The 25,162-nt window shown below is 44.2% G+C and overlaps 1 protein-coding gene across 3 annotated transcripts in view; it reads left to right on the top strand.

The window, feature by feature from the left end:
* Positions 1 to 25,162, top strand: part of ATRX (ATRX chromatin remodeler) — a 171,534-nt gene that overhangs the window by 41,962 nt on the left and 104,410 nt on the right. For 2 of the 3 annotated variants that reach the window (XM_083159237.1, XM_083159236.1), the window contains 5 exons: positions 3,565 to 3,614; positions 11,988 to 12,047; positions 14,110 to 14,231; positions 15,659 to 15,778; positions 24,274 to 24,383. In XM_083159237.1, the coding sequence (XP_083015363.1) occupies positions 3,565 to 3,614; positions 11,988 to 12,047; positions 14,110 to 14,231; positions 15,659 to 15,778; positions 24,274 to 24,383 (462 nt within the window). The remainder of the gene's footprint in view (positions 1 to 3,564; positions 3,615 to 11,987; positions 12,048 to 14,109; positions 14,232 to 15,658; positions 15,779 to 24,273; positions 24,384 to 25,162) is intronic. The other variant, XM_083159238.1, reaches the window with a different exon arrangement.

Below are 25,162 nucleotides of genomic sequence, written 5' to 3' on the forward strand. Positions count from 1 at the left end.
TAATGGCGGGCACATAAAAAATGTGAAATGGGTCATATTGGCCCATTTCACCTTTTTTAACATTTTTCCCTATGTGAGATGGACTTAATCAAGTCCATCTCATCTTGTGCCATTATAATGGCACAAGACCGACAAGATCCTCCCGATTTCAATGTTAAAAGATTTTTTAACATTGAAGTCTATGGAAAAATCGGGTCAATCGGTCGGTCGCATCGCGGCCGATTTTAATTGGTCGCGACCGACCGATTGACCCGATTTCTGTCAATCAAAGTGAAAAAAGTGTAAAAAATCGGCCACATCGTGAGGATCGTGTCCCTTAATTAAGAGCCACGATCACTCACGATTGTGGCCGTTCTAGGAAACAAGTACCCTCCCTTCCCTCTCTCTGATCATAATCTCATTACCCTCTCACTCTCTTCCATTACCCCAAGCTCACTGACACTGAAATCATGCAAGCCTACTCTAACCCGCAGAAATACTAATGCAATTAATTTTCCACAACTTACCACCTCCCTGAAACAACAGCTCTCACTAATTTCTACATTTACCTCTCCTGACTCTGCTGTTTCCCACCTCTACCAGACTCTTGAAACAGCCCTTGATGACGTGGCTCCAGCTACCCATTACACCCCACGTAGGCTTAGATGCCAACCGTGGCACACCAAAACAACAAGACAACTACGAAATCAGTCACGTAAAGTAGAACGCCAATGGCGCAAATCTCGTAGTACGACTGATTTCCTCGCATATAAAACTAGCTACTACTCCTACAGCAATGCTTTGGACACTGCCAAACAAACATACTACCAATCTCTCATCTCTTCTCATGCCACCAACCCTAAGCGACTTTTTAACACCTTTAAGTCTCTTCTGTACCCTCCCCCACCGGCTACCATCAGTGCACAAGAACTTGCCTCCTATTTTAAGGACAAGATTGATAACATCCGAGATGAAATGGTATGCTCTTCCACAACCTCTAACCCTCTTTCTTTCCCATCTGAACCCTCTGGCACTTTCTCTTCATTTGAGCCCACAAATGAAAAGGAAGTATCCGCACTCTTCTTATCCTCTTACTCTACTACCTCTCCTCTCGATCCTATACCTGCGCAAGTCATTAAAAATCTATCTCCTGTGATTATTCCAACCTTAACTAAAATCTGCAATCTCTCTCTTACTACTGGTACTTTTCCTTCTCTGCTCAAACATGCAGTGATAACTCCTATTCTAAAAAAACAGAATTCTGACCCTAACTCTCTCTCTAACTATCGTCCTATATCTCAGCTCCCATGCCTCTCCAAGCTACTGGAGAGACTTGTCTACTCGCCTCACAAACTTTCTTACCTCAAACACCCTATTAGACCCACTTCAGTCAGGTTTTCGCTCTCAACACTCCGCTGAGACAGCACTGACTAAAGTGGTGAATGATCTGATAACGGCTAAGTCTAAAGGCTATTACTCACTACTTATTCTTCTTGATCTTTCTGCTGCATTTGACACCGTCGATCACTCTCTTCTCTTACAAACACTACACTCCCTAGGTCTTAATGATACAGCCCTTTCCTGGTTCACATCTTACCTATCTGATCGCTCTTTCAGTGTTCGCTTCTCTAACTCTACTTCCTCTTCATTACCTGTCAGTCGGAGTTCCGCAAGGTTCAGTCTTAGGTCCTCTGCTCTTCTCAATCTATACCTCCTCTCTTGGCAAACTAATCAGCTCTTTCGGATTTCAGTATCACTTGTATGCTGATGATACTCAAATCTATCTATCAACCCCAGAGTTGTCACCAGTGGTTTTGGGTCGAGTTTCTGATTGTCTCTCTGCCATCTCGTCTTGGATGTCTTGTCGCCAACTCAAACTCAATATTTCCAAAACGGAATTACTTATATTCCCGCCAGCTAAGAACAGTTACCATCCTGACATCTCCATCGCTGTTGACAACTCTATAATCTACCCTACCCCACAAGCTCGTTGCTTAGGGGTCATCCTCGACTCTGAACTGTCCTTTCTTCCCCACATTCAATCTGTCTCCAAATCATGTTACATGCATCTAAAAAACATATCCAAAATACTACCCTATCTCACACAAGACACTACCAAATCTCTTATCCATGCACTCATTATATCCCGCATTGATTATTGCAATAGTCTCCTAACTGGTCTTCCCAAGAACAGACTCTCACCACTGCAATCAATTTTAAATGCTGCTGCTAGGCTGATCTTCCTTGCAAGACGCTCATCGTCTGCTGATCCGCTCTGCCAGTCCCTCCATTGGTTGCCTGTATATTACCGTATTCAATATAAAACACTTCTACTTGCTTATAAAGCTATTAACCATACTGCACCAGCATATATCTCTGCACTTATCACAAAATATCTCCCATCTCGACCACTACGCTCTACACAAGATCTGCGTCTCTCTTCTGCACGGATCACTAGCTCCCATTCATTATTACAGGACTTTTATCGGGCTGCTCCCATCCTATGGAATGCCCTTCCACGCACATTAAGACTCTCCACCAGTCTCCAAACTTTCAAGCGTTCCCTGAAAACTCACCTCTTCAGGCAAGCCTATCATATTTAAGTTCTACATGCATAACCCTCCGAGGCACTTATGTATTATATAGCTTTCCTTCTGGACTTGTAACTGCTATGCTATTACTGGTGCCTGTCCTTATGTTTCCCCCCTATATCCCTATAGATTGTAAGCTTGCAGCAGGGCCCTCCTACCTCCAAGTCTGTCTGTTGTTACCCAGTTTGTCTTATCACTGTCTACTATTGTAAAGCGCAGCGGAATCTGCTGCGCTATATAAGAAACTGTAAATAAATAAGATGTTCAGGCGTTGTACTGAGTCAATGTATTCCAGTGGCTTTGAAAGTTGAACTGAGGATTCTGGGATGCGATGGGAGTAGCCTGCCTCTCTCAAAGCTTTAGGATAGGTGCCTGGCTCCTGCTGACCCTCCTACATCCCAAAGTGAAGCTGTGTCACCAGGACCATATCAGAGAAAGGGATTTGAACGGTAGTTCTTAAAAAAATCCCTTTTTATTAGCTGCAGTTAGTGCATAAGAAAAAACATTGTTTAAATCAGTGAAAGCAGACAATATCCTGCATTTTTCTCAACTACTTGAAGGACACTTTTTTTAAGAAAACTTATGTTTACTATAAATTTAGCCCATGATCAGCAGATTTAATTGCAATCTGTATACTGATTATACTTGCACTGGCTGTATTCATTTAGGCGAAGGACAGGCATTTAATGAATGAGATGATTGCCGGCAGTGCCTTCATACCTCCTATAACGGTCTGTTCTTACCCAATTTTGTTTTTATTATTCATGGTTTCCTAGTGTAAAGCAGAACAGAATTTGTATATGTTGGAAAATATTGATAATAAAATATGGGGGAACTGCTGAAACCAAGGACTAGGAAACAGCATGTTTGTGCCAATCATTCAGTTTTTTTTTTTTTTTTAATTTTTATGTGTAAATTGCTTGCTTGTATGTATGGTCTTTGCATTTTTAGGTTAATTTGCTATGCTAACATGGATTCTTCTGAATTGTTTCAGGGGAGTTCTTCTGAAAAGGCAAAGTTATCTGGAACACCTCGCTCCAAAAGGTAAGGTTCTGTATGACTTGAGTTTGGAAGCACTGTTAAATATTTAGAAGGGTTATTACATTGACTTCATGCTTATTAAAATGACTATACATTTTAAATGTTTGCATTGTAAACTAATTAAAATTGATGTGTATGATTTCTACCCCTTTTAGACCAAAACGCCGGGTCGCACCCGGCTTTTTGGACCCTGGTTGAAGCCGGCGTTTAGGGGCATTTACACCGGATGGGCTTAAACGCCCGCACACCCTTCCCGGCGCTTGAAGATGACAGCGTGATGTCATCTTCAAGCGCCGATCGACGCCGCCGTACCCGGAACTCTGCTGGGGGCAGCCCAACACTAAGGTAAGCTGCTAGGCTGCCCCCAGTCCCCGCGCGCACCCCCCTGCCATTGGACAGGAGGTGAATGGATGCCGCACACAGGCATCCGTTCATCTCCCTCCCCCGCCGCCACTGCTGTCTGCAGAGTATAGCAGACAGCAGCGCCGGCTGTCAGTGTCAGACTGACAATCCGTCCAACCTGTGGACGCTGCGGTCCACAGGTTGGACGTTCCCCATTCATGTAAATGGGAGCCGGGTCATCCGACCTGGCGTTCCCATTTACACCGCCCTCTATCCAGGTCCTAGTCGTGTTCTACCCAGGTCAGGACCTGGGTAGAAGTCCCGTGTAAAGGGACACGGCGTTAGGGATTTACACCGCCGAGGATCCGGGTCTGACCCGCCGCTGACCCGGATTTTTCGGCGGTGTAAAAGGGGTATTAGTGAACTAGCTTTGGGTGTTAATGACCCTTTTGCCTGTAGCCATGTAGTGATCCCTCCAGGATCACGGCAGCACAGAGTTGGAAAGAGGGCAGCTTGAGTTCTGAGTCCCCCGCTGTCACTAATGTGAGTGGGCCCGGGATGCCGCCGTCACTAATGTGAGTGAATAGATGCTGTGCACATGCATGCGGTAGCTAGTCATGTTGTGGTGGGGACCCATAGTCCCGGCTGTTTTAGCAGTTTTGTTGCCTAAAGTGAACACTATGCTTCATTGCATTTTTGAAAGGTATGCTGCACCCTCCTTATGTCAGATGGTTAGATATTGCTAATAAAAATACATATACAACTTCCCTTTGCACCCACATAATTTTGTGCTAGAAAATCAAAGTAAACCTTTTTTTTTTGTCGAGTCCTTAAAGGTTTTGAGCTCCTTTTCAACCTGTTAATGTTGAAGTTTTAAGGAAACAGTCTGTCATTTATATGATCACCTGATCTTTGTCTAGTTACCCCAGTAGGGCTAGAATGAGCTGCAATCCTGAAAATTAGTTAGCGGTGTTCAAAGTTGAGCTATGTCTGTAGATGTCACATGCTACTTGGAGTTACTGGGAGTTTCTTGAAATCTGGTGAATGGCAATGAAGTATCAGTGTAACAGGTCTTGCCACCTTCATGAATATTAAAGAGACTGATGTAAGACTGCAGTTACCTGCACATTAGTTGCATACAAAGTGTTTTATGCAACACATTGTAAGCGTCTGTTATGCTATTTATATAGCGCACATATTCCTCAGCCATTCACATCAGTCTCTGCCTCCATGGAGCTTCCAGTCTATACTCCCTATGGTATATGGTTATTAGGTCAATATATAAGGGTTTGTTTGCAAAGATGCAAACAGAGAAGCAAATGTGTTTTTTGGGCGCACTCTTGGAAAATAAACAATTTCAGATGTATTGGTGAATCAATTTAAAACTTAACTTTTATTAGACTTCTCGTGCTAAAAGGAAAATGACACTCTTAATCTTATTCAATTTAATAGACGATAATGAATTCATAAAATTATATTTAGATGTCCGCAGATGCAAGTGCAGCTCTGCTATAATTGATTAGTCGGAGTACATGCAAGACAATAGTGCGGTTCAAGTTACTTTGATATCAATACACTAGTAACACCGTTCATTTAAATGCTTGACTTGACAATATACTGTTACTTCCTCTAATTAATCACTAAGGCGAGGATAATTAAATTTAATTACAGTCCCAATTGTTCAAATCAACAGTGAATCTGTCTTTAGTGTTTGTGGGTCTGGTCACTTCAAGTGGCCCCACACACGCATTAATCACTCCAAACATATTAATTTTCTCAGATGGTTACTGTTAGTTCTATTGCCACCTGTGATGTGGGTTTTATTGGCTGGGAAAGCCACCAAGATAAGACAGCCAAGAGGTGAGGAGGAACTCCTGCAGTAGGTTGCTCCTAGGCATAGGTTATTGGGTCAACCCTATCCCCTATGAAGGTCAACTGGGCTTAGGTCGACATGGCTAATGTTAACAGGGTTGGAAGGCCGACAATGGGAAGGTCGACATGAGTTTAAAAAAAAAAAAAAAATTGTTTGCGGACTTTCATGCCCTACCATCCACTACTGCGTGGTGGGAGAATAAAGTAGTATGCCGAATACAGTGTCCTTGTCGACATTTCTGACCAAAAAAACATTGAAAATCACATTTTGACCTAATGCTTGTTGACCTTCTGACCCTGTCCACCTTAGCCACGTCGATTTTTTTTTTTTTTTTTTTTTTTTTAGGTGTAGAACTTCATGCAGTCGCACCCTATAACTCGTTTCCTATCACAATGATACGCTTATGCATTCATACTAGGGTTGATTTTTTTGGGAGCCATTTAATCGTCCAATATATTTTTGGGTTGTGGTGGAAACAGCCTGGAAACCCTTGCAAGCATGTGGAGAATATATAAACTCAGCACAGTTAGGGCCATGGTGGGAAGTGACCTTGCTGTTGTGTGGCAGTAAAGCTAACCATTACAACATCCATGCTGCCAGATAATCTGTACTTGGACCTCTTAAGTGCAGTTTTGAAAGAAGTGGGAGCTACTCTGTTGTGGAATAATTGTAATCCATTATGGTCTCAAAATTGAGGTGGATGAGAATGCCCAGGCCAAGGAGACAGCAATTTAGCAAAGATTGTAGTGAGTTTCCAAATTATGAATGTCAGTTAACCTAACCTAACATTTTTTTTTTTATTAGATTTTTATTAGTTTTTTTGCGAAACAAATATAGGAAAAGGGTACAAAATAGAAAAAGGGGAAGGGTGGGACGGTGGGGAATAGGGATACAAACACATAGTTAGTTACAAATCATTGTCAATGTAACATTGAGGTAACACTGTATAAAACACCAAGACATTATATCAGGGAGTGTCTGCAGGGTCATTTTCATATAGATACAGGGTACAAGAAACATTAGGCTGTTGTACTATAAGAGGGTATATGGTGAGGTCATGTCAGCTAGCCACTTACTTTGTAGGGATTCTTAAGACGGCTGTTAGGGGGCTTATTTTAACGGGTGAAGGGATCTACAAGCTCTCCACGTGGACCAGCGGAGAGCTTGGTTGGGAGGGCTACCAGTGAAAAGTAGACCTGCAGTTTCATATTCGTAGTGGTATTGGACCGAGTGTTCAACTGCTGATAAAAGTGGGGACAGAGCCCCAAAATAAATATGTAGCAGTGCCAGTTTGGGCAGTTGGTGTATATAGTAACCTAGGATGTCCGATATGAGGGTGAAAACTGCCGTCTAGAGGAGTGCGAGTTTAGGGCAGTACCAGAAGATATGAGTTGGGGAGCAAACGCCACCACAATTACGCTAGCACATATTTCAGTGAGATGGCCAGATTGAGTGGAGCCTGGCAGGGGTGAGGTACAACTGATGGAGCAGTTTATAGCAATGTTCAATACGAGATATGCATTTTAACACATGGGGCGGTATTCAATGAGCCTGATTCGCCAGGATTTTATGGCGAATTTGTGCTGTTTGGCGAATTTCTGTCAAAAACGGTGAATCACCCTATTCAATGACCACATGGCGAATACATTTCTAGGTTTTTTTCACCATGATTCACCGAGTAGCAATCGCTATCTTTTTATGGTGAAGTGGAATGTGAACTTTTAAAATAAAGTGTTTTGTTTTTTACATTTGGTGTCAAAAAATCAGGAATTTTATTCTGAGGAGGGGCATGCTATTTTTATTCATGTGCTGTAAGCACATGAATATATATTTAATTTTAAAAATAATATTATTATTTTTTTTATTTTTTTTTACACAGCATCCAGCAGGTGGCGCCAGAGCGGAGCCGCTCATTACATATTCATATATTCACTGCACGATCATTTTGATCGTGTGTAGTGAATATACGCTTGCCTGCTGGCAACCCCGGGGGGGGCAGCCTGTGCTGCCTGGCACCCGGGGAGCACACCTAACCCCCCACAAAGCTCTGGGCTAGGCAGAGAGACTACCATCTCTCTGCCTGGCACCGTCCTGAGGCTCCCTGCGGCAATCGCCGCAGGAGCTCATATTCGCCAGTCAGGGGCTCGCTGCCCCTGACTCGTTGAATACCGGAGCCCGCCGGCTCCGGAACGTGGCGAATGTGCAGCGAATCCAAAAAAGGATTCGCTGCACCTCGCAGGTATTCACATTGAATACCGCCCATGGAAACAATTCTAGAACACTTCCTGCCACTCTTCATTTGATATCGAGCAGGAGAGATCTGATTCCCACTTCACTAAGACCTTCAATTTCTGAGGTGAATGTAGGTCTATGATGCAGAAATACCACTTACTGATTCCTCCCTTACTATCATTTCTATAGAGTAAATCTCAAAGGTATTTTGGGGTTACATAGATGTTATAAGGGGATTGTGTTATGCTATATAACCAATGGCAAATTTGCATGAATTCTACTTGGGAGGTCTCCCTTGTTGCGTTTAGAAGGCATCCCACTCGTAGAGGAGGGGATGGAGTCCCGATTGCCGTTTACAGTAAAGTAGAAGTATGTGATACAATGCCATTGTGTTGTAGGTCTGAGGCGTCACATTAGATTAGCAGGTGAATGTGGAGCAATGGTGATATGAGGGTGAGCTGTTACATATCCAGGTGACGACACGCTAGGTCAGATCATATTTTCAGCAGGCATAGAATGTGTGGCATAGTGATATAGTCTAGAGCCACCAGATGGAGTCGTAGAGTCCTGACTCACTGATAGTTTACAGGTGCAATCCACAGTATAAAATCTGGCAAGGAGGGATGTTATTCAATTCTATTCCCTGGTTGGTTCACATAAAAGCACACTGGGTTGCTGGATAGATGCTGCGTGGTAAGTGGTTGCTGTTACTAGATATGCTGAGCAGGCAAGATGGCTGATCCTGCTGCCCTGATCAGCTCCGTGGAGAGGCTGACAGAGCTAAGGTGTCTCACTCTGTTTGCAGGAGAGCAGGGGAGTCCTCTGGCAGTCTCACTGGGGTGAGGAGTGACATTTGCCAAGTGCTGATTCCACAGTATAGTCCCCTAAGGGGAAAGGGAATTGGAGCTGCCTCAACCAGTATCGCTGCCGCCACACAGCAGAGATCTGCTAGGCCAGGGGAGTCTCAAATAGCCTCTCCGTTCTATTACCTGCCGATCCAGGGAGCACCTGGGGAGTTCCAGGCCATTCGCCCACCGCCTCACTGTTATTCCGTCAGCGTCTTCCCGCCGCGGAGCCAGATTCCCGGGTAACTCCGCAAATTGAGGCCCGGCTGCAAACCCACGGAGCTCGCAGACTGGTCCCCGGACCCCGCAGGCGCCCGCCACCGGAGTCAGGACGGGCAGGAGAGCCCTAGTGTGGTAGTCGTACCAGAGGCCCCCTTTGTGCTGTTTAGTGTGGGAGTGCAGTATATTTGCTGCTACCCTCGATGGCTGCTAGGTCACGCCCCTTAACCTAACATTTTGGTACTTGTGTACTAGAACGGCGCCCACGATAATTAGTCGCCCATTTTTTTTTTTTTTTTTTTATCACATCGCATGCCATACACCCGATGGCATGCGATGCGATTTTGACCAATATACGATATTAAATTGTATAAGCACCCCCACGCCACCCCCCAAATATAAACGTGAACCCGTGGCGAGCGCAGCGGTACGCGTCCTATGACCTTTTCATACCCCCACTATCCACGTCGGTGTGGAGTTGATTTTATAAAGTGTGACGAGCACAGCGAGCCCGAAGCGTGGCGAGCGCATGTGGATACCTGTGAAGCCCGCGAGGACGCGTGTACGCATGTACTTGTGAAGGTATCCGCGCCCCCTCGCGGGGCTTGCCACGCTTTGTGCTCGGTGGCTCGCTGCGCTCGCCACACTTTATAAAATCAACTCCACGCCGACGTTGATAGTGGGGGGTATGAAAAGGTCGTAGGACGCGTACCGCCGCCCCTCGCCACGCTTCGGGTTCACATTTATACTTGGGGGGGGGGGGGGTGACGTTGGGGATGCATTTAAGCATTGTAAGCACCCATTAGGGTGCTTATACAATTTATAATCGCATCCCATCGCATTGTATGGCATTGTATGCCATACAATTTTAAAATTATATGACATTGTAGAACTTCGGCCGATATCGCATCGCGATGCGATGGGCGCTGTGATAGTATAACCAGTACCAACATTTTAATAGATCCTGGTGGACCGAATTAATTCACTTATGATTCTGTGAGAACCTGGAAAATCTAACTGGTGTCAAGAGGACTGATTCGAAGAACCTATGCCAGGCCTGACCAACCTGTGGCTCTCCAGTTGTTGGGGAACTGTACATCTCAGCATACACTGTCACAGCATTGCTTAAACTGTGGCAGGGCATGCTGGGATGTGCCACAGGTTGGCCAGGCCTGACTTATGCGCTATCCTTTTTCTAATAAGCTGACTCTTTAAAAGGTTTGCATAATGAACATTCAATTTAGAATTTTAGATTCAAAGTTTAATTAAAATTGTTTTTTTTTTACACCAAAATTGTTACATTTTGCTTTTCGGATGAGCTTTTTGTATTCATTATGTTCAGTTCAAAACACTCCATTTTGGGTTACCCTCTGATAAACCATGAAAAATTGTTTACAATTGTAAATCTGCTGCTTCCTCTTCACTGGAAACTACTTAGTGTGGATTTAATTCTAAGGCTGAGTACACATTAGAGCGATGGGGAGTATTGATGACCTATAATAAATCAATATATTGGTCACCCTTACATTTGGAATGATCTTGACCAGGAATGTCCAAACTCTGGCCTTCCAGCTGTTGTTAAACTACACATCCCAGCATGCCTTGCCATAGTTTCAGCATTCCCTAATAGCAAAAATGTGGCAAGGCATGATGGGACTTGTAGTTCCACAACAGCTGGAGGGCCATAGTTTGGACATGTCTGATCTAGAGATATATAGATATATCAATGACTTGCCACATTCAGCTACATACGTTTGGCCCCAGGGTGGTCTCTTTATTTGCCCTTCTGCCACACATTATTATTATTTTTTTTCACCTCCCTGAGGTTGCCTAAGGCCAGTGCTTTCTGGATTTACATGTGTACCGTCCCCACCTGCCAATGTCCTCAGAGCAGGTCCGCACAGCAGATGGGAGGATGCCAATAGTGGACGGAGGTGTACAATGTACATGAGACTAGATGCGTAAAATGTTTTTCCAATTTCCAGATTGGACAGCATGTTGTCTTGTTTGTACCCAGCCTAAGACTTTGCATGTCGATCTGAGATAGAGGTTCTCATGAGTCAGTTAAAATCCTGTTACAGTCGTTTTTTTATTGTGTTCACTTCTGACAAAGCAATTCCTTTTGATAAAGGCACCCATCCATGGCTTTTCAAATATTGTACAGATAATGGGGGGGTATGCCATCTGCCGCCTCTATTTCCGACATGGGAAATAGCGGCGGCTCCCTATTGAATGCGGGATCACGGCAGAACGAATTGACGTTATCCGGGCCGCAGATCGACAATCCACTGCGGTTTTCGCGTCTACGCCCCCTTTGCGCCCATCGGCAGGCAGGATATTTAATCCCGTCTGTCGTTATGCGGTCGGACAGCCGTGATCTCACATTGCAAACCCCCCAATGTCTGAAAAGCACCTGTTCCCTGGGCTTAACAATAAATTCCTTTACTGAACATTCCAATATTAATCATGTCGTCTACATGTGAAATTAATAATGCATTTGTGTGATATGATCAATGGGAGATTATGCTAGATGTGTAGCCAAATCCATAATTACTGTAACACTTATAGGATCTTGCTACAAATTCTGAAGTTGCCAGAAAACTGTTGATGAGTTTAGCAGACATTAGCATGTTGTAGACAGTGTGGGCAAGAAGGCACCCCTTTCCACGTGTGGTAAACATGCCCCCTCAATACATCCCTTCTGGGATAAAGTCCACACGTTGGTCAACTCTGTTGGGACTAGAGTAACTCTTGAGTGTGGTGGCCATTTTTAAAAGCACCTGAACCAGAGATTTAAATACCAAATAAACAATATAATGCTCGTTTATATCTTTAATGCTGCCGGTATGTCGTTTTTGCCGACAGACTAAATACAATTCAGACAGAATCCTCACAAGCAAATGCAGACGGAGAAAATATTGACAGGTATGGAACACTGAGAATAGAACGGAATACCTACAACATCAAAATACCAACAATACAAACAGACGAACCACAATGCTGACCACCAAAATATTGACACAATAATACCGAATATGGTTTCTCATGATTCTTTTTTTTCTATAAAAATAAAAAAAAAAACTTGTTCAGAATTTATCATCCCAGTGGATATAGAAGTAGAATATAATAGTGTGCTGAGCGCAGCGATGCACTGGCACCGAAGCATGGCATTCGGACACGTTACACTTATACAAGGGATTGTGGGTAAATCAGACTGAACCCATGCTGCCAAGTCCCTGGTTGCTAAACCTGGTAATGCTACCGTCACTGTCTGCCCTTCTGGCTACAGCTAATCACTCTGCTTTCATGGAGTATATATCCAGTTTACAAACCAATAGAGATGCTTAATTTGAGCCCAATGGAAATTGCAGTCTCTGTTTCTGCCAACATCTCATCTCCCACCTCCACCTCTCTCCTGCCCCCCTGAATTATTACTTTAGTGGGAACACTTGAATATCTATCTGAGATGTTGTCTTTGTGTTAAACTAAAACTAGCAATTATCAATATTTTTCTGTTGTGTTTTGCTAAATTCTTGTAACTTACCTGCAATGTATTATTGTGCATTTGTTTGTTCATCCCGATAAATGATGTTATGACTTTATATGTACCTGGCTGCAGGACCAAAATCATAGACACCTGGGCAAGCTCTGGTGTTTGTGTTTTGCAAGCCCTGGTGTTTGTCAGTTACTAGTGCTCACTCTAGGGTAGATGTAGGAAAGGTGGTATGACCGCTTTGGGGATTGGGAATGATCTCGCAAACCTTCCCCCTTCATTCATCACACTGTTTTGCGTGTCCAGCACTTACAGAGATGCTGGACTGAAGTCATTCCATAGCAGCAGAAATCATAGGTTCTCACACTTTATCCTCAAACAGTTCATGCTTTCTAGGTCTCCTCACAGAGTTGCAAGTGAAATAATTAGATCCACCTTTAAAGATGTCAATGTGTGTTGAGCAACCCTATGCACCTGCACAGCAAAATGTGAGCTGTGTGGGGTCACAAGGTCTGAGTTTAAGCACCATGGTATTAAATAATGGACAGCCTCCTCCTCCTCCTGGTCAACTTGTACAGTAATTATACATTAAGTACTAAGGAAAGTGCTCTTAACTTGTCATTAGCTAAATGTTTTGCACTAAGCTACAACTAACATCCCTGACTGGTAAAGAGCAGGGGCGTGAACCTGGGACTTTTTTTTCTTTTTTTTTTCTTCTACGGACCAAAGTATCCGTTTGATTCATTCATGTTTTATATTAATGGGAAAGGGGTGTAACGTTGGTAAACTTTTGCAACTGTTACTTTCGAAGTAGAAATTCTTTTTAGGTTTACACCAGAGCCTCAACCCGGGTTATTGCCACTCCTCTCCAGGCTTGGGCTTGGTGTAAATGGGGTAAAAAAAGAATAACCCGGGTCCTGTTCCCCAGGTATCTAACTCGTCAAATGCTCAGTGTCTGATACGGGCATACCCGGAGTCGGGGGCAGTGTAAATGGGTAACCTTGGTCATCCGACCCGGGGACACATTTCCACCAATAGGAGAGCCCATACCTCCGGACCGAAGCATCCTGCAGTCAGTCCGGAGGTAGGGCAGGGGACATGTACAGCCTCCGCTATGCAGACAGCAGCGAAGGCTGAGAAGAGGTGAATGGATACCTGTGTGCAGAACGAAACTGGTTGGGGGCAGCCCAGCAGCTTTCCCAGGTGCTGGGCTTGCCCCCAGCGTGTTGGACAGTGCCACGGGGGTCCTGGCTGGTGGGTTTCCCTGCGCTTGTAGATGATGTAATCTCCAAGCATCGGCTCAGGACCCGCCCAGAAAAGTTCTGGAGTAAAAGTGGTATTGGTGTCATAAGATTCTTTTCGTGTTTAAACAACCATTTTATGTTTTTTTTTATTAATTTATCTAATTTAGGTTTTAACCTTCAGCTAAACTTTTTTTATAGCCTTGAAAAATATGCATGTGGTGGTTATTTTGTCATCCTTTTGAATTATTAGGAAACCTGTCTTTGTAACCAAGTATGTGGAATCGGATGAAGAGCCAAAACCTGAAGAAACCACTGCTGATGTGTCTAATGAGAATTCTGATCCTGAGGTGGATATGGAAAGCTTACCCTTGGGTAAGGTGCAGTCATTTGCGTGATGCAAATAGTTGCAGTTATTTTAGTATGTTTTAGGGGGGTAGTCAATGTTTGGCGTGCTCCCGCAGCCATCTCCCGACTTCCTTATTTGCTGGTTATGTTAAAAATCATAACCAGCAAATGTGTGTGATTATATTATATTCATGTGGACTCCAGTTTGTACTAGGAAGAAATCTGAATACAGTCCAGATAATCTCCTGTTTATCAAGATTTGTATTGCTAAAGTGGTCTCTTCCAGTTTCCCATATATTTATTGGACATGACCAAACTTCCTTATTTGCTGGTTATGATAAAAATCTGTTTGGAAAACATTCAAAAGTCTCCCAGAAATTATGCAGCTCGTGTCTTCCTCAGCACTCGAAACTAGAAAATTTGTGTCTTGTTTAATTAGTCATCTCACTGCAAAGTTAATGGGGGTGTACTAATAAAGGACAGACTGCCACCAACGAAATCCACTTTAATTCCGCATGTCCTGGGGTATATGTATCTCCCTGGATGCTGCTGAGGACACTGCTTGATAAAACAACCTACCTACATGTTCCTGGGGTTTGCAAAAAAAAAAAAAAAAAGTTCCTGTGAGCCCATAGGAACCACTCTCCCACAGGCATCCCTGGCATGCACGGAATTACTCAGGGGTAGATGTATGAAGCAGTGATAAGGGAGGAGAAGTGATAAAGTGCCTGGTACTTCATAACCACCTTATCAGCTCCTGACTGCTAAGTTACAGGCTGGTTTTAAAAAGGGACAGTTAGGAGTTGATTGGCCAGTGATAAAGTACCAGGCACTTTATCACTTCTCCATTATCACTGCTTCATACATCTGCCCCTCAGAGGTAAATGTATGAATCTTGGAGATGTGGTATCTATCCCCTTAAGGAATGTTGTGTTCAAGGTGATAATGCTTCAGCCAATGAGCTCCTAACTGTCAATTTACATATTGCAGCTGATTGGCTGGTGCTTTATCCCCATTAAGAACATTATGTGTAAGGTGATAGATACTACTTCTCCAAGCTTCATACATTTACCCCTCAGTTACTGTAAAACATGCAGCATCAGCCCTGATAAAATGGCTTTGTCAAATTCTACATTGCTTTCTAAAGACCATGTACACACCTGTGTATATAATGGTGGTAAGGATTCTAATGAGAATGCTTATTTGTTCATTTTGTTGCATTGTGACGTCTTCTAAAAGATAGAAGTCGTTTGTATTTAACTTGTTGTTTTGTGTACATTACCACAATATAAGTGATTTTAAAACATTTATTTTGTCATATGATTCTCAATTGTCAAAGCATTTTTATTTAAAAAAACTGTCCTGCAAGACCTCAATGTTGAGGAAGCGAGTGAACCACAATTCTACCCATATTTTTTGTATATGTGTTGTTCATTTATATTTTAACTTTACAGGAACTGTTGTGGTGCAACCAGAGCCTGTTCTAAATGAAGACAAAGATGATTTTAAAGGACCAGAATTTCGAAGCCGAACGAAAGTTAAACCTGATTTGTCTTTACCTAAGAAACGCCCAGGTACGTTTCTGCAAACACCACCTTTGCTAAACTGTAACCTGTTTGCCGTATTACAATAACTTCAAAACTGCTTCTAGTTTATAGTTCTAATAAGGCATTAACTTTAGTATTTTAGTAGTCTAAATGATCCATATGGCATTTGTGCATGTAGCATTATATGGGTGAGCCTAACTTTTTTTTTTAAATAGAATCTTTTTTATTAGACAATAAAGAGAAAAAAAAACTGTACAGAACACCGTAGTGCATTAATTAATCACATACAAAAATAATTAAGCATATCCGGAACTATGCATGAATATAATCTGCATACAAATGTATTAAATATATGATGTTATGCATACATATAAAAATAAAGACAATATTAACCACTTAATGTCTGAGTCCTGTACATTTAAAATATCTAGACCATAATATCAATTTCTAACAATTAAAGAAAGATGAAAGGGAAAGAAAGAAAGAAGAAGAGAAAAAAAAAGAAGAGGGTATCATGCAAATATCAAGTAGGGGATATATCTCACATACAAAAAGTAAAATAAAAACATCACATTGAAACAGTATCTCCTTACAAATAGATAAGTATGATCGGCATGAAATAGTAATAACGCATTCCTATTTCAATTACTAATCCTTAATGTAGTTACCAGAATTCGGGCCCAGTAATATTATGAGTGAGACGAAGAGTGTGGGGATTCCAACCATCTGTTCCAAATTTTGTCAAATTTAGCCATGGTACCGCGGGACATGTATACATATTTTTCACTTTGTACAGTAGTGTTTACCAGGGCCTTCCATTCCACCAATGTAGGTCCCCGACTAGCCATCCAGTGCCTAGCTATCACCACCTTAGCAAGAGAACAGAGATTTATCACATACTGACATTCTGTATTGGTAAGAGGGGCATTTTCCCTACTGCCCAGTACACATAGCTTGGGGGTCAGTGCCTGATCAGAGATCCCAGTGGAAACTATAGTCGCCTGAACACCAGCCCAGAAGGAGGAGACCAGGGGACAATCCCACAGAAGATGCCAAAAACACCCCTGCAGAGAGTGGCATTTAGGACAGTCTGGGGTGGCACGTCCTCCAAAGGTTACAAGTTTTGTTGGAGTCAGGTATGTCCTATGTAATATGAATAGCTGCACCTGTTGGAATCTCGCAGAAACCGTAGCATGTCTGGGAAGTGCCAACGCCTCCTCCCACTCTTCCTCCCCCAGCTGCCCAATATCTACCTCCCACTTGGACTTCAGAGTGGGCAGGGAATCTTTATGTAAATAGGACAGTAAAAGTGAATATGTCAGGGAAATAGCCTTAGTCTGACCCAGGTTGCTTATAAAGGTCTTTATTGGGGAAGGTGTCAATACAGGGGGACTATTGTTAAATTGTGTACCCAGGGCATGGCGCAGCTGAAGGTACCTGAAAAAATAAAATTGAGACAGTCCATACTCCTCCTTCAACTGTTGAAACGATTTTAGCTGGCTGGCCTCATAGAGCTGCCCAATAGTCACCACGCCCCGAGACGACCAGAGCCGCCTACCCGACAAGGACGCGGTCTCAGAGAGTTGCATGGAGTGCCAGAGGGGAACCTCCGGATCAATATCAGTATAACCCATTATCCGTTGGACCTCCTGCCAGATCCTGACTGCCTGGACAACCAGTGGAGGAGCACCTCTGGGCATCTTGCCGCCCAACAATAACTGTAGAGGTGTCACCATGGGGCATATGTGATGTAGGAACACAGCGGGAAGTGATGACCGATCATTATCCTGTACCCAAAGCCTAATATGGGAGAGTTGACAAGCATGATAGTAAAGTCTAAACTGCGGCAGGGCCAAGCCCCCGTCTGTCCTTGACCTGGTAAGCGTATTAATACTAATCCTAGGGCGTTTGTTCGCCCAAATTAGAGAGGACAGTAAACTATTTAGATGTCTAAAAAAGGAGACCGGGACATAGACTGGTGCCTGCTGCAGCACATACATCACCTTAGGTTGTATGATCATTTTAGTCAAACTAACCCTGCCAAGGACGTTTAGGGGGAGTCTACTCCAGACTGAGGTTTTGTCTTTAATATAGGATAGAATCGGAGTTAAGTTCTGGGGAATGAAATCGCGGCTATTATTAGTGACTAGGATTCCCAAGTATTTAAACTGGGAAACCCAACGAAGTGGAAGAGGGATGCCCGGGTTAAGAGGTGGGGACCCACGCAAGGGCATAATGGATGATTTGGCCCAGTTTATGGTAAGGCCTGAGAATCTACCAAATTCCTCCATTATCTGTAAGGCAATTGGCATAGATAACCTGTAGTCCTTTAGAAACAGTAATAAGTCATCTGCATAAAGCGCCACAGTATCAGTTCTCTGTCCCAATGTTAGTCCAACTATATCAGAATGGTGTCTGAGCACACATGCCAATGGCTCAATTGCTATGGCAAATAAACCGGGGGAGAGCGGGCATCCCTGCCTAGTACCCCGCCCCAGCTGAAAAGGGAGTGACGTGTGGCCATTGACAGAAATCCTGGCCATCGGGTGAAGGTATAGCAACTGCACCCATTTCAAAAACCGAGGGCCAAACCCCATAAGCTTCATTACCTGCCACAAATAAGGCCACTCGACAGAGTCGAAGGCCTTATTGGCATCGAAAGAGACCACAACTGAGTGCTCCTCCTCTGTATGGATAGCCTGAATATGTGTGTACAGGCGCCTCAGGTTAGCACAGGTGGACATGCCTGGCATAAAGCCGGTCTGGTCCGGATGAATTATGGATAAAATTACACCATTGAGCCGAATAGCCAGAATTTTTGCCAGAATTTTAGCATCTGTAGTAATTAGGGAGATAGGCCTATAAGAATCAGGGTATTCAGGGTCTTTCCCGGGCTTAGGGAGGACTACTATGACCGCTTCTGACATAGAGTCTGGCATGACATTAAGGTCGAAAAGACAATTAAATAAATCTAGCAGTTTGGGGGCAAACAGGTCTAAGTTTGATCTATATAACTCCACCGGTATGCCATCGGTGCCCGGAGCCTTACCCCCGGAAAAGGATCGGACCGCCACCTCAACCTCGGCCACAGTAATAGGGGCATCCAGAGAAGCTCTAGCCTCAGTGGACAGCAGGGACAATTCAATACATCCCAGGTATCCACAGAGGTCCCCCTGTGAACACATCAATCTAGAGCCATATAAATCCTTGAAAAAATTAAAAAAGACTTCGGCTATATCCACAGTAGAGGTCTGTAGTACACCATCCGGTCTATAGATCTGGGCAACCGAGTTTGCGGGACGGTCCGAATGCACCAAGTGTGACAAAAGACTACTTGTCTTGTCGGCACTCATATATATACGGTGGGATCTAAACAGTAGGTTACGGGCATTTCGATCCTCTAGGTGGGAGATCCACTCAGCCTGCGCCAGGTCCCACTCCACTCTAGTCTCCTCCAGGCCACTGTTTAAATATCTAATCTCCAGGTCCCGACATCTCTCCTCCAGCTCCTCACCCCTAGCCCTAGCAGATGTCTTGAGGGAGGCGATCTTAGATATCAAGGTGCCTCTCATATATGCCTTAAATGATTCCCAAACCATTGGAGCAGAAGCCGAGCCCACATTATCATTAAAATACCCCTCCCATAAATTTTGGAGATCCGAGGTTTCACCGAATTGGAGCAACCATGAGGGATGCAGTTTCCAATGGGACTGTCCCCTCCGGCACTCCATATCTACCGCCAGCATGAGAGGGGAATGGTCCGAGACACCTCTAGCCTTGTAGCATACATTCACAATTCTTGGTAACAGGGACAGGGAAACCAGAGCTAGGTCAATTCGCGAAAACGAGTGGTGAGTCCTGGAGAAGCAAGAGAACTGGGTAGCGTCAGGGTGTTTAACACGCCACACGTCCCTCAGGCCAAGTGACGTAATATAATTTGCAAAATTTGATGGGCAGTCATTGAAAGGGACAGAGCCAGGAGGCCTCCACTTATCTAAACCGTGATTCATTAGGTTATTAAAGTCCCCAAGGCATATAACTGGCGTGTCAGGTGACTGGGCAACAAACGCAACCGCATGGCTCAAGACCTCGTAGTTAAAGGGAGGAGGAATATAGACTGCCAAAACAAAAAAGGGTTGGGAATGTAGTTTACAGTGTAGGAAAACGTATCGTCCCAGAGGGTCTGTTTTAACCGAAATTAGTACAAACTGTACCGTTTTTTTAATTAGAATGGAAACCCCCCTGGAGTATGTGGTGTGAGAGGCGTGATAAGCCCAGCCCACCCAAGGCCTACGCAATGAAAGTAACCTATTTCCCTCCAGATGGGTCTCCACCAAGCATGTAACATCTGAGCCATATTGTGTGATCAACTTAAGTATTAGGGAGCGTTTGATCCTATCATTGATTCCCCGGATATTCCAGGTTAGCACAGTGAGGTGCGTCATCATGGAGGGAAAAACATAACACAGTGATAACAATCGTCACCTCGACAATCCCCTTGAGGCACGAGGTGCAGCACCTTCACCCAACCATGAATTATTGAATCCCCCCGATATAAGCAAAACACAGTAAAATAGAATGCATGATACACTACACAGTAAAGACAAAAAAAGAAGAAATAAAAAGAGAAAGACATAACTAAGAAGATTCCCCAATAACTCACCCCCTCCCTGTATACCTCCCCGAACAATGGCATACTTGAATCCCTAAACTATGAACTTATCGGAACAGAGTAGAAAGCTCCCCCAATAAACTCTGAGGGCAATTAAGTAATAACTACCAATACAAGCAAGGGAGCCCCCCAGACATATATTAGTAAATGTGAACCTTAAGTAATTCCCCCTTCCCCCCCCCTCCCAGAGCATAGATTATAAAGAGCCCCACAGACCCAACAGGGACCACATTCCTTATATAAGCAAACTGATAACGGCAATATCAAAAATATATGTAAGGCAATGTCCACAGCTACTGATCTTGAAAGTCTCCCCAACCCACTTGTAATAAAGAGGAAAACTTTGTGTCATTTTCAAGATGTGTGTAACCACGCTTTACCACATAGTCATACGGAGAATCAGTCCGGGGCCAGCTGTCTAGCACCGGGTGCAAAGCGATCCAGCCATGCCGCCGCCTCACGAGGACTGCTGAAGAACTTTGTTTCGCCATCCGCTACCACCCGCAATCTGGCTGGAAATAACATGGAGTACGGGAGGTTCAAATCTCTCAGCCTGCGTTTCACGGGCACAAACAAAGCCCTTTCCTTTTGCACCTCCATTGCGAAGTCGGGAAATGTAGAGATGGTCACGCCATTCCTAGTCATGGGACCCCTGGTGCGGTTCAATCGCAGTACTGTGTCCCGATCTTTGTAGTGTAGAAATTTCGCAATAAATGTCCTGGGAGGGGCCCCAGGTGGGAGAGGCCGAGTAGGGACCCTGTGCGCCCTTTCGACCGCAAACTGAGGAGTGAAGGATTCTTTACCATAAGTTGTTAGGAGCCATTCCTCCAGGAACGTCTCAGGTGCTGAGCCCTCCTCCTTCTCTGGTAGGCCGACAAACCGCACGTTGTTTCTCCTCAGGCGGCCCTCCATGTCCATTAACTTGTTCTGGATAGTAGACACCTGTTGTGTCAGAGTAGTCACCGTGGTTTTCAGGGGATCGATCGCGTCCTCAACTGTAGATACACGAGTCTCGACTTCCCCCACTCGTTCACGGATGCGCTGCACATCCTGTCGGAGCAATGACAGATCACATTGCACTTTTTCGATCTTGTCCGACAGCCTCTTTTCAGTACCGGATATAGCATCTAGAATTTGCTGTAAGGATGCAGGTGCAGGAGGTGCATCAGCACTCATCTCCTTGGGGTCAACTGGATTTTCAGAGTCGGGCGTGTCCTCCACATTAGATGCAGACTGATTCTGCGCCCCAGGGCCCCTCGCATATTTTGCCAGCTTGGCCGCAGGGGTACCATGATTTTGTTTTCCCATGATAAGTGGAGGCAGGAGTATGAATCCTCCCGTATACCCGCTAGGTAGGTTCTGTAGCAGTGGACAGGACGAGGTTAAGTTGCAGTATTATGTAGTGCAGCACAAGCACAAGATTAAGTTGCAGTATTATTCAGTGCAGCACAAGGTTAAGTTGCAGTATTATTCAGTGCAGCACAAGGTTAAGTTGCAGTATTATTCAGTGCAGCACAATGTTAAGTTGCAGTATTATTCAGTGCAGCACAAGGTTAAGTTGCAGTATTATTCAGTGCAGCACCAGGTTAAGTTGCAGTGTTATCCAGTGCAGCACAAGGCTGTGTGCTGGGGGACAGTGATCAGAAAGTGTGGCAGACAAGGGGTTAAAGTCATCCAGCTGCATGCAGGTAGACAGTCTGCAGCCACTGGCATTCACCACTCCCCACCCAGTGCATGAACCACTGTGCCTTCGGGCAGAATCACACAGCCCGCCACCTCCAATATGGCCGCCGGAGCTCCAGAACTGAAGGGTGCCTTATTGGCAGCCAGATCTGGGGCCACCACTTGAGTGCTGCAGGGGTATAGGGTGCCACTTAGCAGGGGGGAGATGCCTGCCCCAGCCCCACCAGCCGCCGCTCACCTCCGCCTGTCCGTCCGCGTCAGCAGCAGCAGCGTCCACAGCAGGTCAGCAGCAGAGGTCGCGCCCGGCCGGAAGTGCCGGGGACGCCAAGGAGGACAGGCCACAAACCTCACACCCGGCTCCCAGGCTCCAGAAACGGCGCCCGCGGGTCTCGGTCGGCTCGCCGGGTACAGCGGGGGCCACAACAGGTACGCGGGGGGGGTCAGGGGAGCAAACCGCTGGTGCAGGATTTTCTTTCAGGATAGGTGTCCAGGGAGCCCCAGCACTCCACGTCCTATCCTCTTGCCGCCGTAGCCACGCCCCCGAGCCTAACTTTTAATAAGAATACTAAAATATACATTTCTACCTTTATAATAAGTTAAATAATTCCTAATGAATAGAGATAATTAATTACTTATGAGCAATTCAGATGTGCAGCCTAAATTTTTTGGGGGCTCTCAGTTGATCCTTTAATGCTGCATCCAAACATTAGCTACTCCTCAAAATCGCCTCTAAAGGCCATAGAAGAGACCGCATGTTTATAAGCCTTCATTTTCTATCGTATAAGCAAGCATCACAGCAAGGTAATAGTAACCAGATGGTTCTCCGACCTCTTGCCTGTTTACATCCTGCTATCTAACCACCACCCACTTGCTTGCACCTCTTGTAATCTGTCTGTCTCCCCTTCCTACTAGATTGTAAGCTCCTCTGAGTAGGGCCCTCTTCCCTCCTGTTGTCAAAGCCCACTTCTCTTCACATGTCACTCACAGCTCTCCTATACGCCAACACTCAGTGACCATCTTCGTCTGCATACTCATCTCCATCATTGGCCTCAAGCCTCTAGTTGTATGTTGATTGAGTCCTCACTACTTATATCCAAGCTGTAATGTGTATTGAACTGTGGCGCTCTTTATTTGTACTGTATTTTTGTTATTTATTCAAAGTTATGCCAAGCTTTGTCTCCCTGTGTTGTTCCTTTGTACGGCGCTGCGAAACACTTGTATAGTATACTGTATTTAAAGTTGATGCTGCAAGAGTTGCTGTTATTGTCAGTATAGTTAAAGGGAGAATCAATCCCAATTCGATATGGTTACTGCAGTAGGATAAATTCAATGCAAATTAAGTGCGTAATACAATTGTTAAATGCCGTTATAATACTGTGTATTGTAGTGCACACAAGTGCTGAGGATAGGTCCATAAACCAGTTGTGAGTGTAGCAGTAGAGAGGTGTATAAGATACTCACCCAGTCTCTGCTGTCCTGTCATCATGGGCCTTATTCTAGTTCACTCTTTCTGACAAAATCCTTCTTAGATGGACAAAACTATGTGTATTGCAGGGGGGCAGATGTAAAATGTGCAGAGAGAATTAGATTTGGGTGAGTTATTTTATTTCTGTGCAGGGTAAATACTGGCTGCTTTATTTTTACACTGCAATATAGATCTCACTTTGAAGTAAAACCCCATCTAATTCTCTCTGCACAAGTAACATCTGCCCCACCTGCAGTGCACATGGTTTTGTCCATCTAAGAAGGAATTTGTCAGAGTGAAACAAAATAACCCCCATGTGTCAGCGGATGACTGATTAGAGCAGGGAGAGAAACACTGCAATAGAAACAAAGGTTCCTCTACTGCTCCAGAAATCACGGTCTGCTCTGACGTTTATGGTGGCACTGCAGTGATTGCAGTCGCAGCATGTGTAATGTGAGAGGACACATTAATAAAATATGATTTTTCTTGTAGTAGTCATGTGTGTGTTTATGTGTATAGTTAATAAACATTATAAACATTAGCTTTTAGAAAAAAAACCCTGGAAATTATGGTTTTTGGAATTTGGCTAACTGTTATTTGGAGAAGGGATACTCGTGTGTGTGTGTGTGTGTGTGTGTGTGTGTGTGTGTAAAATATATATGTATGTATTTATTCCCAATGTCTACATATTTGCTTTTGTAGAGGAAGGCCTCCATGGAATTGTCAGTTGCTCAGCATGTGGACAACAAGTAAATCACTTTCAGAAGGACTCAATTTGCCGACATCCTGCTCTCAAAGTCCTCATTTGCAAGGTAATGCTGAGTTTAACTTCAGGTGGAAGGAATTTGGAATGGGGAGGGGGTGGGGTTGTTTTCTTACCAGACTTTTCCTCCATTTTTGTATGAGTTGTTTCCCGTGAGCCATCCATAGAGTGCTATTTTCATACATCTTGCCTCAATACACCCTGCCATTATTGAGCTGACATGTCTGGTGAAACTGGACATTTTGTTATTTTGCAGAAAAAGCATCTTGCACAATTTTGTACATTCAGCATGCTATTTAAAATGATATGCGGCATGTCTATTTTGTGGGCACCTGTATCTGCTTACAAGTGTTACATTACAGTGTTTTCTAAGAAAACACTGTAGGGGAGCATTTCATATGCAGTTCAATGTGTTCTACTCCGATAGAACAGATTGACAGGCACACAGTTCTAATTTAAGGAGTGGCTTAACAGATACAGCTGGAGGTATTTCATTAGTAATGTGAAATACCAGTCTAAATTGCTCAACAGTCACTCAGTCATGGTTTTATGTGGGGTTGACATGCATTCACGTCTGGTTTGTGCCTCTGGACTGAAAAAGCAGCACTTGCTGCACATATTCAGTTGGTAGATGAAGGGATCCTCTTTTAACCCTTTCAGGTCCAACATCTATTCAGGCTCAGCAGCCCTAGCACCAGTAGCAGATCCAGTGGTGAGCCACTTTAAAAAAAGAACATTAACATCGTTCAACATTCAATAGAGACCATTTTTGAGCAAATTTGGATGGCAAAGGGTTATGGTATTACACTGATGGTTCAGCTATTCCAG

This window comes from Crinia signifera, chromosome 9 (genome assembly GCF_055691185.1).
Source record: "Crinia signifera chromosome 9, ASM5569118v1, whole genome shotgun sequence".
NCBI classification, from domain to species: Eukaryota; Metazoa; Chordata; class Amphibia; order Anura; family Myobatrachidae; genus Crinia; species Crinia signifera.